The following is a 12609-nucleotide window of genomic DNA, read 5'->3' as shown; positions in this document are numbered from 1 at the left end:
GCGGCGTCTCAGGGGATTGGGAGTGGGAGGCACAGTTCTTCAGTGGTTCTCCTCCTATCTCCTGGGACGCTCGGAGTCGGTGTTGGCAGGGGGGCAGAGATCGGCCCCTAGGTCTCTCGTTTGTGGAGTTCCTCAGGGGTCGGTTCTCTCGCCTCTCCTGTTCAACATCTATATGAAACCGCTGGGTGAGATCATTCGTGGTTTTGGAGTTGGGTATCATCAGTATGCCGATGATACCCAACTTTTCTTTTCGACCCCAAACCACCCCAGTGATGCCCTCGCCGTGATGTCCCGTTGCCTGGAGGCGGTTCGGGTCTGGATGGGGAGGAACAGACTTCAGCTCAACCCTGACAAGACTGAGTGGCTGTGCATTCCGGCATCCCGGGACATTCCAAATGTTCCATCTCTTTCTATGGGGGGTGAGCTCTTACCCCCCGTGGATAGGGCTCGCAACTTGGGAGTCCTTCTAGATTCACGGCTTACTTTGGAAGAGCATATAGTGGCCGTGACTAGGGGGGCTTTCGCCCAGGTTCGCCTGGTGCGCCAGTTGCGGCCCTATCTGAACCGGGATGCCCTGTGTACAGTCACTCATGCGCTCGTGACCTCTCGCCTTGACTACTGTAATGCTCTCTACATGGGGCTTCCCTTGAAGACCACTCGGAGGCTCCAACTGGTACAGAATGCGGCCGCGAGAGTTGTCTTGGGAGTTTCCCGGTACTCCCATGTTACACCTTTGCTCCGCGAGCTGCATTGGTTACCAGTTGTCTTTCGGGTGAGGTTCAAGGTGTTGGTTACGATCTTTAAGGCCCTACATGGCATGGGTCCGGGTTACCTCAGGGACCACCTGCTGCCGGCATCGACTCCCCTCCGCCCTGTGCGTTCCCACAGAGAGGGCCTCCTCAGGGTGCCGCCAGTCAGGGAATGTCGACTGGTGGCCCCCAGGGGGAGGGCCTTCTCTGTGGGGGCTCCGGCTTTATGGAATCAATTGCCGGTGGAGCTCCGGATGGCACCTGACCTTCGAACTTTCCGTCGGGGCCTGAAGACCCATCTGTTCGAATTAGCTGGTCTGGCCTGATGGGGGATTATGGGCTTTTAATTGTTTTTAATCTGTACTACTGTTTTTAATTGGGCATGGATTTAATTCTTTTTTAATTTTTGTATAGTGTTTCTTATATATGCCCTGTGAACCGCCCTGAGTCCCACCAAGGAGAAGGGCGGTATATAAATCAAATAAACTATAACTATAAACTATAACTATAAATACTATTTTAAAACAGAAAAAAATGCTGTCCTTATTGTCCACTTTAACCTTTTAGCCTGCTGCTATACAAACAGCAACTAGACCAATGTTACCTACTGGACTGAATGTGGCCTATGACAGTTTCAGAAAGTATTCAGCAGGATATGATCTGTGTCAGAAGAGTCCATTCATGAAACTGCTTAACATTTCATATCATAAAAAACATTTTTTTTAATGCTGCCAGGTGTTTTAAATGGACTTTTAGAAAAATGCACCAGTAAATCACTATTCACTAAATATGCATAGGTTAGTGACGTCTGGTAATGTTAAAAAGCCATAGGAGAGAGGCTGAATGTGTTTTTGTCATGACCTAAAGAAAAAGGACATGGTTCTTCTCACTTTTGTGGCAACCTTTGCTTTGTATAATCGCACAAATAGGAAAATATAAATATAAGGAAAATGTGTTACTTTTACTGACAATAGTTACTTTGATTGTTGTTTTGTGCCTAGCAAAATCAAGAAACCAAGATTTTAATGAGCACTTTCTCAGAGGAAGCACATTTATTTATTACCAATTGTTTGTTTATGTATGTGGGTAAGTGTGTAATATTGAAATAGAAAAGGTGGTTGATGAGAGAGTGGAGAAAAAAAATGGAAATTAATGTTGTAATTTCAAAAGATAAGAGAGACTTTAGAGAATTTAACTTTTATCAAGTATATTTTTGTATATGTACTTATTACCTACTTGTTTATTTAGACTTTAGAGTATTTATAACATAATATGAGACCATAATGAACTGAGATTCTTCTCATTTACTAAACAGTGTCAAAAGGTGCAACAGTGGCAAACAGTTGCAAATATAACTTTTTCTTAATATATTCCAGATATATTCTTGGCAGGCTATTCTGTCAGAATAACCTTTATGATCATCAGTGCTCTATGGAATGTACCTAAAATATCTCCTCGATGTAATAATACCTGCTAATGTTTAACGTGTATCCGGTCAGACATTTTCCTTGGCATACAGTTATAATGCAATTAAGGGTATCAGCTGGCATTTTAGTTATTTTCTTCATGGCAATTTATCTTCTCAACATCTCAACATCTCTATCTACTGGGAATTGGTTATTTCTTGTTTCTTCCCAGCCATCGTGTATGATTTCATATGGCATATGGCTCTATGGTCTTGGAATACACAAGCATATAAAAAAGATTAATTGGGTCAAAGATTTTTTGTAAAAAAAGATGGGACATATTTTAGCAGATTGCTATATTTATATACCAGGTGTGAGATTGCATTTAAATTGGTAGGCTGTCTGATTTTTGTTTTTTTCTCTTTTCTTCATAGATCATTTACCATTCTTTATTAAATGATACCATGCCTAACGTAGGATAAATTTGAAGTGAGAATCAATCACAATGCACAATAATTTCCTTGATTGCTTATCTAAAACCAAAGAACAAAATAAGTAAAGCAACAAGAAATTCCCTTCTATGTTTCTTATTGTGGGAGAAAAAACAACATAGGGAAGCTTGCTCTAAAGCAGTGGCCCCAAACCTTTTGGACACAAGGGACCAGTTCCATGGAGAAAGTTTTTTCCACAGACTGGATGGGGTGTGATTTTGCATGCTCCCTGAATTCTGTGGATAGGGCTTCTCTTGTTTGCGCGGCCCAGTTGCCATGGACCTATGCCAGTCCACAGACCAGGGGTTGGGGACCCCTGCCCTAAAGTATATTAAGAATTTTGCATAGTCTTAAGCCAGGATAAGTGCTGCTGCTTATATCATTAATCAGACACCATGAATTCCAAAAATAAATATTGTAGTCTAAATAATTGCTTTGTAGACTGTGATATAGAGATAAATTACTTACTTATCTATAAATTTATTTATTTAATTTATATCCCACCTTTATTATCTTGACTTCTACCAGGCATATACTATAATATTCTACTAATTCAGGTAGACTTTGATTTACAACTATTTGTTCAGTGACTGTTCGAAGTTACGACAAGGCTGAGTGAATATGGTTACACCCCAGAGTTTCAACTGTCCCAGCATCCATGGATCATGTGATCATGATCTGGGCACTTGGCAACTGGCTTACACAACCAGTTGCAGCACTCTGTGATCATATGATCACCATTTGTGACCTTCCTTGCTGGCTTCCCCAGAAAATTAGTGGGAAAGCCCTCAGAAAAGGTTGCAAATTGCTGAGGTAAGACTTACTTACACTCTCTCCTTCACCCCTTGTGTGCTTGCCCTGCACTGGCCATTCACATACTCCTGTACCTTGCGCACCTCCGCACACTCTCATGCACCCTTGCATCCATCGCCATGCCTTCCCCATGCACTCTCACACACCCTCTCCAACTCTCCCCATGCCTCCCTCACATCCTTTCACACTACTTCATGCCCTCCCTACCCAGCAGCAGTCACTTAGCTGCCTGCGGAGTTGCATGCAAGCTACCTGGAATTTGTACCTTCTTGCTAACTTTCCTACTGTCCTGTTTCAGGTTTCATAATCACACATGCCTAAAATATGCGTAATTAGGAGCAGAAGGGAAATGGGAACATTGTACTACAACATAATGTGATTTGTTCACTTTTGGCTTAGTGTAATATGTGAACTCAGACATTATTGATTGCAGATCATGGCTTACAGCTACATATGTCTGAACCTAGCCAATTTCAACAAATTGTGATTAAGCCAACAAAGTTTTAATACACACTAATCTCAGCTTGCAGGTGCTCCATCACAATGCCAAAAAAGTTCAGTCAGAAAGAATCTGAGCATATTGCAACACAAAGACTGCTAATTTGTAAACTGTGATTTATAGTTTAGCATTATACTGTATGTAAAGCTAGCCAATTATATGGGCTATGAGATAAACCACATTTTATTGAAATATGGGGACCAAGCCAGTATAATAGTTCTCATTAGGTAGAAAGCAGGTTTCTAGGTCCTCAAATTGTAGCATAGAAACCCTGCTGCATTTACATTGGTCTGAGTTGGTTGTGACACAAGTCACAGGTCTTGAAATGAATGAAATTCAATGCAGTTTCTCTGAAACTCTAAATATCAGAGGCCTCCTGGTCTGAGTAAATTTCCTGCTGCCATCTCCCTAAGCCTACTGGGATTTAAAAGCTCAGGTTAATGCACATTTGAGTTTATTGAGAGAGATTGGATAATTTGGGTATGTGGTTGCCAAGCAACCTGTTCATGCTAACTCTTGGATGATTTCCAAATCTTCTGGAAATGCTTTGTCTGGTTTCCTGGCTTGTCAATAACATATTTTCATGCCATTGCAAAAAAAACCTGTATTGATTGATGCCTTCTTTATCAGAGGATGAAAGGAACAACTGAAAGTCTGGTTTCAAGTTCCTACATTTGGAAAGATTTCCAATGCTGAGCAAGATTCAGTGACTTGCTATGACTCTTAACTGACTGAAATGCCATTCTTCTGCTAAGCTGTGGTAAAATCCACTTCCAGCTAAGTGTTCTGAATCCAACACTTAGTAAAAGCTTCTCTCTTGGAGACTCTTTTCTCATCTATATCTCTGATGAGTGTTGGAAAACCAGCAAAAGCTACACTATTAAGATATTTTCAAGTTTTTTGTTTTCATTCTTTTTAAAAAATCTGAATGCATACTTAAATAAAATGTTCTTTTTAACTCTTGTAACAATAAGACCTAGGATTTTTGTCCCCGAAACAATTTATCTTTAAAATGGGAGGGTTTTATTTTATTTATTTTTATTTTTTTATTTATTTTAATCCCATTTATATCCCGCCCTTCTCCGAAGACTCAGGGCGGCTTACAATCTAAGCACAAATCAATGTGGTCACATTTTTCCTTCTGGTGGATTATGTTAAATTCACTGCCATTATTTCAGGTAAACAAGGTTATTTGGAAAATACCATGCCTTACAAAGCCACTGTTACAAAACTTCCACAGAGGATGTTGGAATACAGTTCCCATCATCCTCACATAGCATACTCAATTGTGCAGATGGTAGTTGTAATTGAAAAGAATCCACTGGCCTCTGGCAAGAATCTTCTTTGGCGAAATGTACTAAAGTGGATGGGAAGAAATCCTATCCCAAGAGAAAGAGATATGAAAGAATTAAAAGAAAGCATCAATTTAATCTATCAATCAAATCTAACTTGTCAATCTAGATAAGAGAGAGGAGGTCATCAAAGTCAGAATTAAAAGATTTTTCCCTTTCTCTCAGGTAGGCAACTCCATTTTTCCTTTCCTGTTCCTTTTCTCTCATAGGGTAGAGTAGAGAATTTCTTTCCTGGTTGGCACAAAACCAGATAAGCAACTCCAATTCTAAATTTCCTGGAATTTGAATAGATGAACAAATGCAAAAATCTAGAGAACAATAGAGCCGGATGCTGATTAAGATTTTAGATTTAATATCTTTGATTTATTTTATTATTCTGTATTTGATTTTATTCTGTTCTTGTGTATACATCCCTAGCTGAGAGAAAATGTTTTGAATTATTTCATTAATTCTTCTCTTTCTTTTCCTTCCTCTCTATCTTCCAATCCCATAATTTCCTACCTTCAATTTACATCTCAATATACTTTAATTTCATTAATGAATCATCCCACCAATTCTAAAGGATTTTAACTTCAGACTCTGCCCTTTGAGTAAGTACTGAGAAAGGTGGGTTAATCACATTATTCTTTATGAACAACCCCTACAGAGAGGGCATTTTTTTCTGGAAAGAAGTCAATAGTGATATGGAAGTTAACAGTGGAAGGTTAGCAGTTGGAAGCCCCAGAGCTGTGCCCATAGGAGCCAGGGGCTTGTCAATCCTATTTTTGTGTGTGTTTGCGTAAGTATATTCATGCAGGTTATATCAATTAGGAAACCTGTCTGACCTTGCCTCACCATTATACATGCAAATGCTTTCTTTTGAAAGTCAGTCAGAGCTGAAGAAGTGTCTTGGATAAGAAATGAAATGTCTTCAAACAGTCCCAGTTGCCATAACTAAACAAGAATTATGCAGGTTTTTAAGCAAGGACCTCACATGCTCCCAACTGCTGACTTCCTGTTAGCTTCTTCAGTGACTTTGCTTGTTGAAAGTGGGCAGGGAACATCGGAAATTGCAGTCAAGTGACTGCAAGCACCAAATCACAATTACATGGGATCCGCAGAGATGTTGGGACAGCCAGAACTCCAGGACCCATTGTAAGTCCCACTCATTCAGAGTCATTGTAAATCTGAATGACCGTGGTCATAACTCAAGCTACGTCTATATTTTGATGGTTTCTTGTTATGTGAATAGCAGTAGTAGTAAGCCTGAGCACCTTTAGGATTATGGAAGATGGGGAGAGGAATTTAAACTTTTTCTGCTATCAGTCCACATAAAAAGTATTTCTGTCCAATTATATACAATATATATCTTTTGACGGAAAGTCTTTAAACCAATAAGATTTCAGTGAATAGAAAAGCCATGGAGTGGATGGAAGTTAGGGTGAAGTGGTTCCCCTATTTTATTTTGTTTCCTTCAAAGTAATTATGCATAGAGTAGTAATTGTGCCTTATATAGGCGGTAGTGGTTTGTTTGATTTTCTTGTATAAAGGTTTATAAAGGTAGAGTTTTTTAAAAACAAAATACTGGTTGTTATTCTCCTTAAATATAAATAAGAAAGCAAGTATGTGTGGGCATTTATAGTGTCTCCACTGGAGCATGAATATGGAATACTCTTGGGTAAGCAGCTGTAAGAGCTCTCATTATGAGCTCCTGAACATAATCATTTAAAGTTGCCTCACCATTATTGAATGCCACAGAAAAGAAACCTATTAGAGCAGGGCCGGAGCAAAGAAAGTTGGAAAATTTCAGTCAATGATACAAGACAAATTATACAGTGATACCAGACATAAAACATTGGATTCAGGACATTAGCTCAAAATACAACAGCCAGATGACTGGCATAGCAATCCTGGCATGACAGGATAACACAGACTTTGAGTTCACTGCAGCAGCAATTCAGACTTCAGTTAGATGGAAGGTCTCCTCTGTAGGGATTCCCATTCTCTGAAACATACATCCTTTGGGGATACGTGTAGTACCCACTCTCTTTGCTTTCTGTAAATCAGTTGGTATTTTTTTAATTCCACCTTGCTTTGGGCCTAATTGATTAAATTATGACCTGTATATCTTGGTATGTTTGATGGTGTGGAAAGGGTTTATCATGAGTCCTGCTAATTTCATGGAGAGACAGTTTGGTGTAGTGGTTAAGGCACCAGGCTAAACACCAGCAAGTCAGTGAATGCTAAACCGGCCTTAGACAAGAAGCCAGCCGGGTGATCCTGAGCCAATCATTCACTCTCAGCCCTAGGAAAAAGGCAGTGGCAAATTACCTCTGAAAAACCTTGCCAAGAAAACCGCAGGGACTTGCAGTCAACACTGATTTGAAGGCAATACATACAGACAGACAGATTTTTAAAACATTTTATTGATTTATCATATTTATATTATTTCTGTAGCTTTCTTGGCAACACCACAAAATCGATTTGCCATTTCCTTCTTCTGGGATGTTTTTTCAACTTCCCAGTGCAGGGTTAAAAGAGTCCGGCTTCTGTGTCTAAGGGAGAACCAGAATCCAGGTCCACCTACTCCTAATCCAGCACTTTAACCACCCCACATACTGGTTCTCATACTTGGCATGTATATACTGTGTAGTTAATTAATTAATAATTCAGAACATATGCATTTTAGAAAATATATTATTTCTTTATCAAAGTTAGCTTTGATAAAATAGAACAGAACACTGTAATTTGGGGAGCTTATCTTTAACATCATGCATTTTCAATATTGTGCCTGCTATTAATCTATTAAGATTACAATGTGAACAGAAAATTGGAAGAATTTTAATTGATTAAAAATTAGGTTAGAGTTCATCCATCTAGTTTTGGAAGTTACTTGAGCTCTGTCTATCTGAAGCACAAGTTATCTAAGCTATGTTTATTGGGCAGTATTGCATAATTTAATGTGTTCAATTCAAGTATCTTCTCCTTCCAGGAGATTGTCAATCCCGAGTCCCAGTTCAGACTAGCAATGTGTATTGTGTATTCTGTAATGTGTATCCAAGTGTCTCTTACTGTCATTGGCTTTTTTTTCCTTCCACTGTTCCTTCTTGCAGGGTCCTTTGTATATAATTGTAGCTAAATAAATGTACCAAATATCACATTTTTCTTTGTTTGATGGCCTTTGTGAGGTTTCTTTTCTCTGTACCATCTCTAGGATTTCAAGATTCAAGATTCTTTTAAGATTCAAAAAAATTCTCAACGTTCTCCTTAAAAGCCACATTTCAAACACTATCAGTCTGTTCTCACCCTTCCTTATTCCATGTCATAAAAGAGAATTGACTAAAAATACATATGGTCATTCGTAATCTAAATCCATTCCCCTTGAGGTAACAGTATTATTCAGTTCTCTAAATGTTTCCCTGGCAAGTTGTGTTGATATTTCATCAGTTTTCCCATTTGCCCTGATTAAGTGTTCAAGATAGACAAAGTTTTGGTCTTGCTTGAGGAACAACACTGACAATTTTTATTTGGAGAGGATCTCCCTTCCCCAAGATTATTATTTCCTTGGGGTTTGTTATACTTGCATTCAGATCTCCCATAACCATTGGGATATTCATAGCCTTTACTAAAGAAAAGGCTTCTTCTATTGTATCATAAAATTCTTCTAGTTTTCACTCTGAGTGATCTCTTAAGGTACATAAATATGTAGTTTTATTATACTGAAGGATCTGATCATGATTATTCTGTCATTTATTGGGCAAAAGCCCACTGTTGCTTATCTTGTGTTCCTTTCATGACAAGTGATTTTTCATGAGAAGTATTGTAGGTTTCTTCTTCTGTAGCTTTCTGTTTCCTGTTTTTGTTATTGCCATATACATTTAATGGGATTTATGACAATTTGCCACAGCCAGTTCACCACAGTTAACTCACCACAGCCAACCCATCACAGCCAACTTGCCGCAGCCAACTCGCTGCAGAACAACTTGCCATGGCCAACTCGCTACAGGACAACTCACTGCGGGACAAAGGTTACACTAATATCAAAGAAAGGGTGACATAGAATATTTTTTTAAAAGGATGCAAAAGGAGGAACAGAATGAAATGTGAATGACAAAAACTAAAATATTTTGTTTATTTTAAATAATTAAACTGAGTTGTTAAATTGTCCCACGTCAGGTTGTCTCACAGTGAGTTGGCTATGGCGAGTTGGCTGCAGCAAATTGTCCCATTCCCCATTTAATGTGTATAATAATATGAAATGTCAGTTGATCCTTAATGCCAAAAGAACTGTTGAATGACCACATATCATTGATTTATACTAAATTATGTTGGCACTGTTTGAAACTAGTACTGTGGAGCTTAGTGGAAAAGAAATCTGTATGATTCAGATAATGTAAACCTTAAAAATTAATAAGAAACAAATTAATACTGTTAACTGTCACTGGATGCTACCCTGTGGTGAGATGGATGGCCAATAAATCTAATAAATAAATAATAAAGTAAAAATAATTATGCGTACAGTCTGTAATTCTTTCATGCATTTTTCTCTCTCTTACAGGAAGTTTTATTACATCACTCTGCTAAGGGATCCTGTGTCCCGTTATCTCAGTGAATGGAGGCATGTCCAACGAGGAGCTACCTGGAAAACATCCTTGCATATGTGTGATGGCCGGACACCAACCCCTGAAGAGCTGCCATCGTGCTATGAAGGCACGGACTGGTCAGGCTGCACTCTTCAGGAGTTCATGGATTGCCCATATAACTTAGCTAACAATCGCCAAGTGAGGATGTTGGCTGATCTGAGCTTGGTAGGCTGCTATAATATGTCCTTCATACCAGAAAACAAGCGAGCACAGATACTGCTGGAAAGTGCCAAGAAAAATCTCAGAGACATGGCCTTTTTTGGCTTGACAGAATTCCAGAGAAAAACCCAGTATTTGTTTGAGAGAACTTTCAATCTAAAATTTATCAGGCCATTCATGCAGTATAATAGCACAAGAGCAGGTGGAGTAGAGGTGGACACCAAGACCATACGGAGGATTGAAGAACTTAATGACTTGGACATGCAGCTGTACGACTATGCAAAAGACCTCTTCCAACAGCGCTATCAGTACAAGAGGCAGCTGGAAAGGATGGAGCAGAGAATAAAGAATCGGGAAGAAAGGCTTCTTCACCGATCGAATGAAGCACTTCCCAGGGAAGAGACCGAAGAACAAGGACGGTTGCCTACCGAGGACTACATGAGCCATATTATAGAGAAGTGGTAGCATTGAAAGAATTTTATACAAAAAAACAAGATATTAGTGTTTCCATTACAAAAGAACATGGAATTTAAAAAAAAAATATTTAAAACAGTCTGTAAAACAGAAAGTAGAATGCTTCTTTAAGCAAAGGGTCTTTTTACTGTTTCTTACAAGACCAATGGGGTTCTTAATAAAACAAAATAAAAATAATAAAAAAGAGTCCTAGTGAGCTCAGAGTTTAAAATGCACAAGTGTAGTCCCTTAGAACTGAGGCCAAATAACACCTCATATTTCATCTCCTAGATGCAGATCTAGACAGAGAGAGCAGCTTTATACCACTCTTCTCCATCGGCAATAGCAAGTAAGCTTCAAAGAATCAATTTCTTCCTCCCTTTTCTATGTGAGATGTTCAGTGATGAACGTCATAATAATGGCAGTGAACCTGCCACACAATGACTTGGTCCCAGATTCAGCTGCTTGACTTCAGATTGAAATCATGGCTAAAACAAAGGCAGAATACAACCAACAGCAGTCAAACTAAAAGGAAATTTTAAAAATAGAGAATAGAAACATTCAGCAAACAGATTAAAGCCTGGACTACGAATTGGGGACTGAAGTTTGGATTACATGGCACTGGTGTTTTGCATGCATACATTCACACTCTACCAAAACAACTGGTGAATCTGTGTACATTTTCTCAGCTTTTGTTAAAGAAAGAATTAAATCCCTTGTAAAACTAACTGTAAGTGATCTCATCACAAAATGATAAAAAAATCTTTTCCTAGAGAAAGACTGGTTATGTATCACTCCAATAAATTGATCAACTGAGGCCAACATATCCTATGCAAACTCTAAATTATCATTTGGTTGTTCTTCTGCTCATTATGGAAAATATTCTTTCCCTCTGGTTGGATATTGATTTAATAAGACACAGTTATTATTCAAAGTGATTGTTCATTATTTGGCATTACATATTGTCCATGGCTGTATAGTGACTGCTATACAATAAAAATTAGATCATTTTAAGTTGTAGATCAAATGAGGCTAACTTAAAATTTAATGAAGTAATTAAGCTCCACTGATTGATGTCAGGGAGATTTAGATGCAACTAATTTTCACTGGATAATATCCACTATTTATTGGAGTGCTGATGTTGAATTTAAGACATTGCAGGACTTGGCTGATCATGTTTGGGCTGAAAACCTAAGCAGACTTATGAGTACGATAATAAGAGGATACTAAGGCTTTAGACCAGATGAGAAAATTGAAAAAAATAATAATCCCACAATTGTGGTACTTCCATACCATTACTAAAAACTAATCCTGCACGGATGTGTCCATGAAGTCATTTGCTTATTTGAAGGAGAGTTCACCTGTCTGACTTGCTTTCTTATTTTTGAGCAAATAGGAACCCTTGTAAAATTGGAAGTGCTCAGTCATTCTCACTTCAAGCTCTGATTTTTTAAGTCTTGTACTTATTAAACAAAAATTTTCACAATACCATATCATTTTTTTTCTTTTTGAAAGCATCCAATTATTATTTACTGTCTCTCCAAAAACCTATGTTTCTTTATTTTCTAAACACTTTTATAAGTTTTTAAACAGTTTTATAAAATGAGAGACTGAAGGAAACCAAATTGTGTTTGTCATTATGATTTATTGTTTCTGTTCTCTTGGATACAAATAGTTAAACTGTTGGTAGTACTTGAATATGAAGGTTGTCAGCTGATTCTCAAAGATCAGGTTCACTCTGCATCATAGAGAGAAGCTAGTATATTTGTTCCACATGGTTTTCAGCACAAGAAAGTATGGAACTTCCTTGTGGTTCTGTATCTCAATATAGTAGTACTCAACTTAGAGCTATTCATTTCACAACCATTCAAAGTTACAATGGCACCAAAACAGTGACTTACAACTGGTCCTTGCATTTGCAACCTTTGCAGCATTCTCTTTGGTCACATGATAAAAATTCAGGCACTTGGCAACTGGCATGTATTTACGAAAGTTGCAGTGTTCCAGAATCATGTGACCAACATTTGCAACCTTCCAAGCTGGCTTCCAGCAAGCAAAATCAATG

General features: G+C 38.4%; 1 protein-coding gene across 1 annotated transcript in view; it reads left to right on the top strand.

The window, feature by feature from the left end:
- Nucleotides 1-12076, top strand: part of HS6ST1 (heparan sulfate 6-O-sulfotransferase 1) — a 192276-nt gene extending 180200 nt beyond the window's left edge. Inside the window, exon 2 of the mRNA XM_083363205.1 lies at nucleotides 9848-12076. Within this exon, the coding sequence (XP_083219331.1) occupies nucleotides 9848-10556 (709 nt within the window). The 3' untranslated portion in view covers nucleotides 10557-12076. The remainder of the gene's footprint in view (nucleotides 1-9847) is intronic.
- The last annotated feature ends 533 nt before the right edge of the window (nucleotides 12077-12609 follow it).

The sequence above is a fragment of the Vipera ursinii genome, assembly GCF_947247035.1.
Source record: "Vipera ursinii genome assembly, chromosome: 5".
In the NCBI taxonomy this organism is placed as follows: Eukaryota; Metazoa; Chordata; class Lepidosauria; order Squamata; family Viperidae; genus Vipera; species Vipera ursinii.
This window is presented reverse-complemented; position numbering and strand designations above follow the sequence as displayed.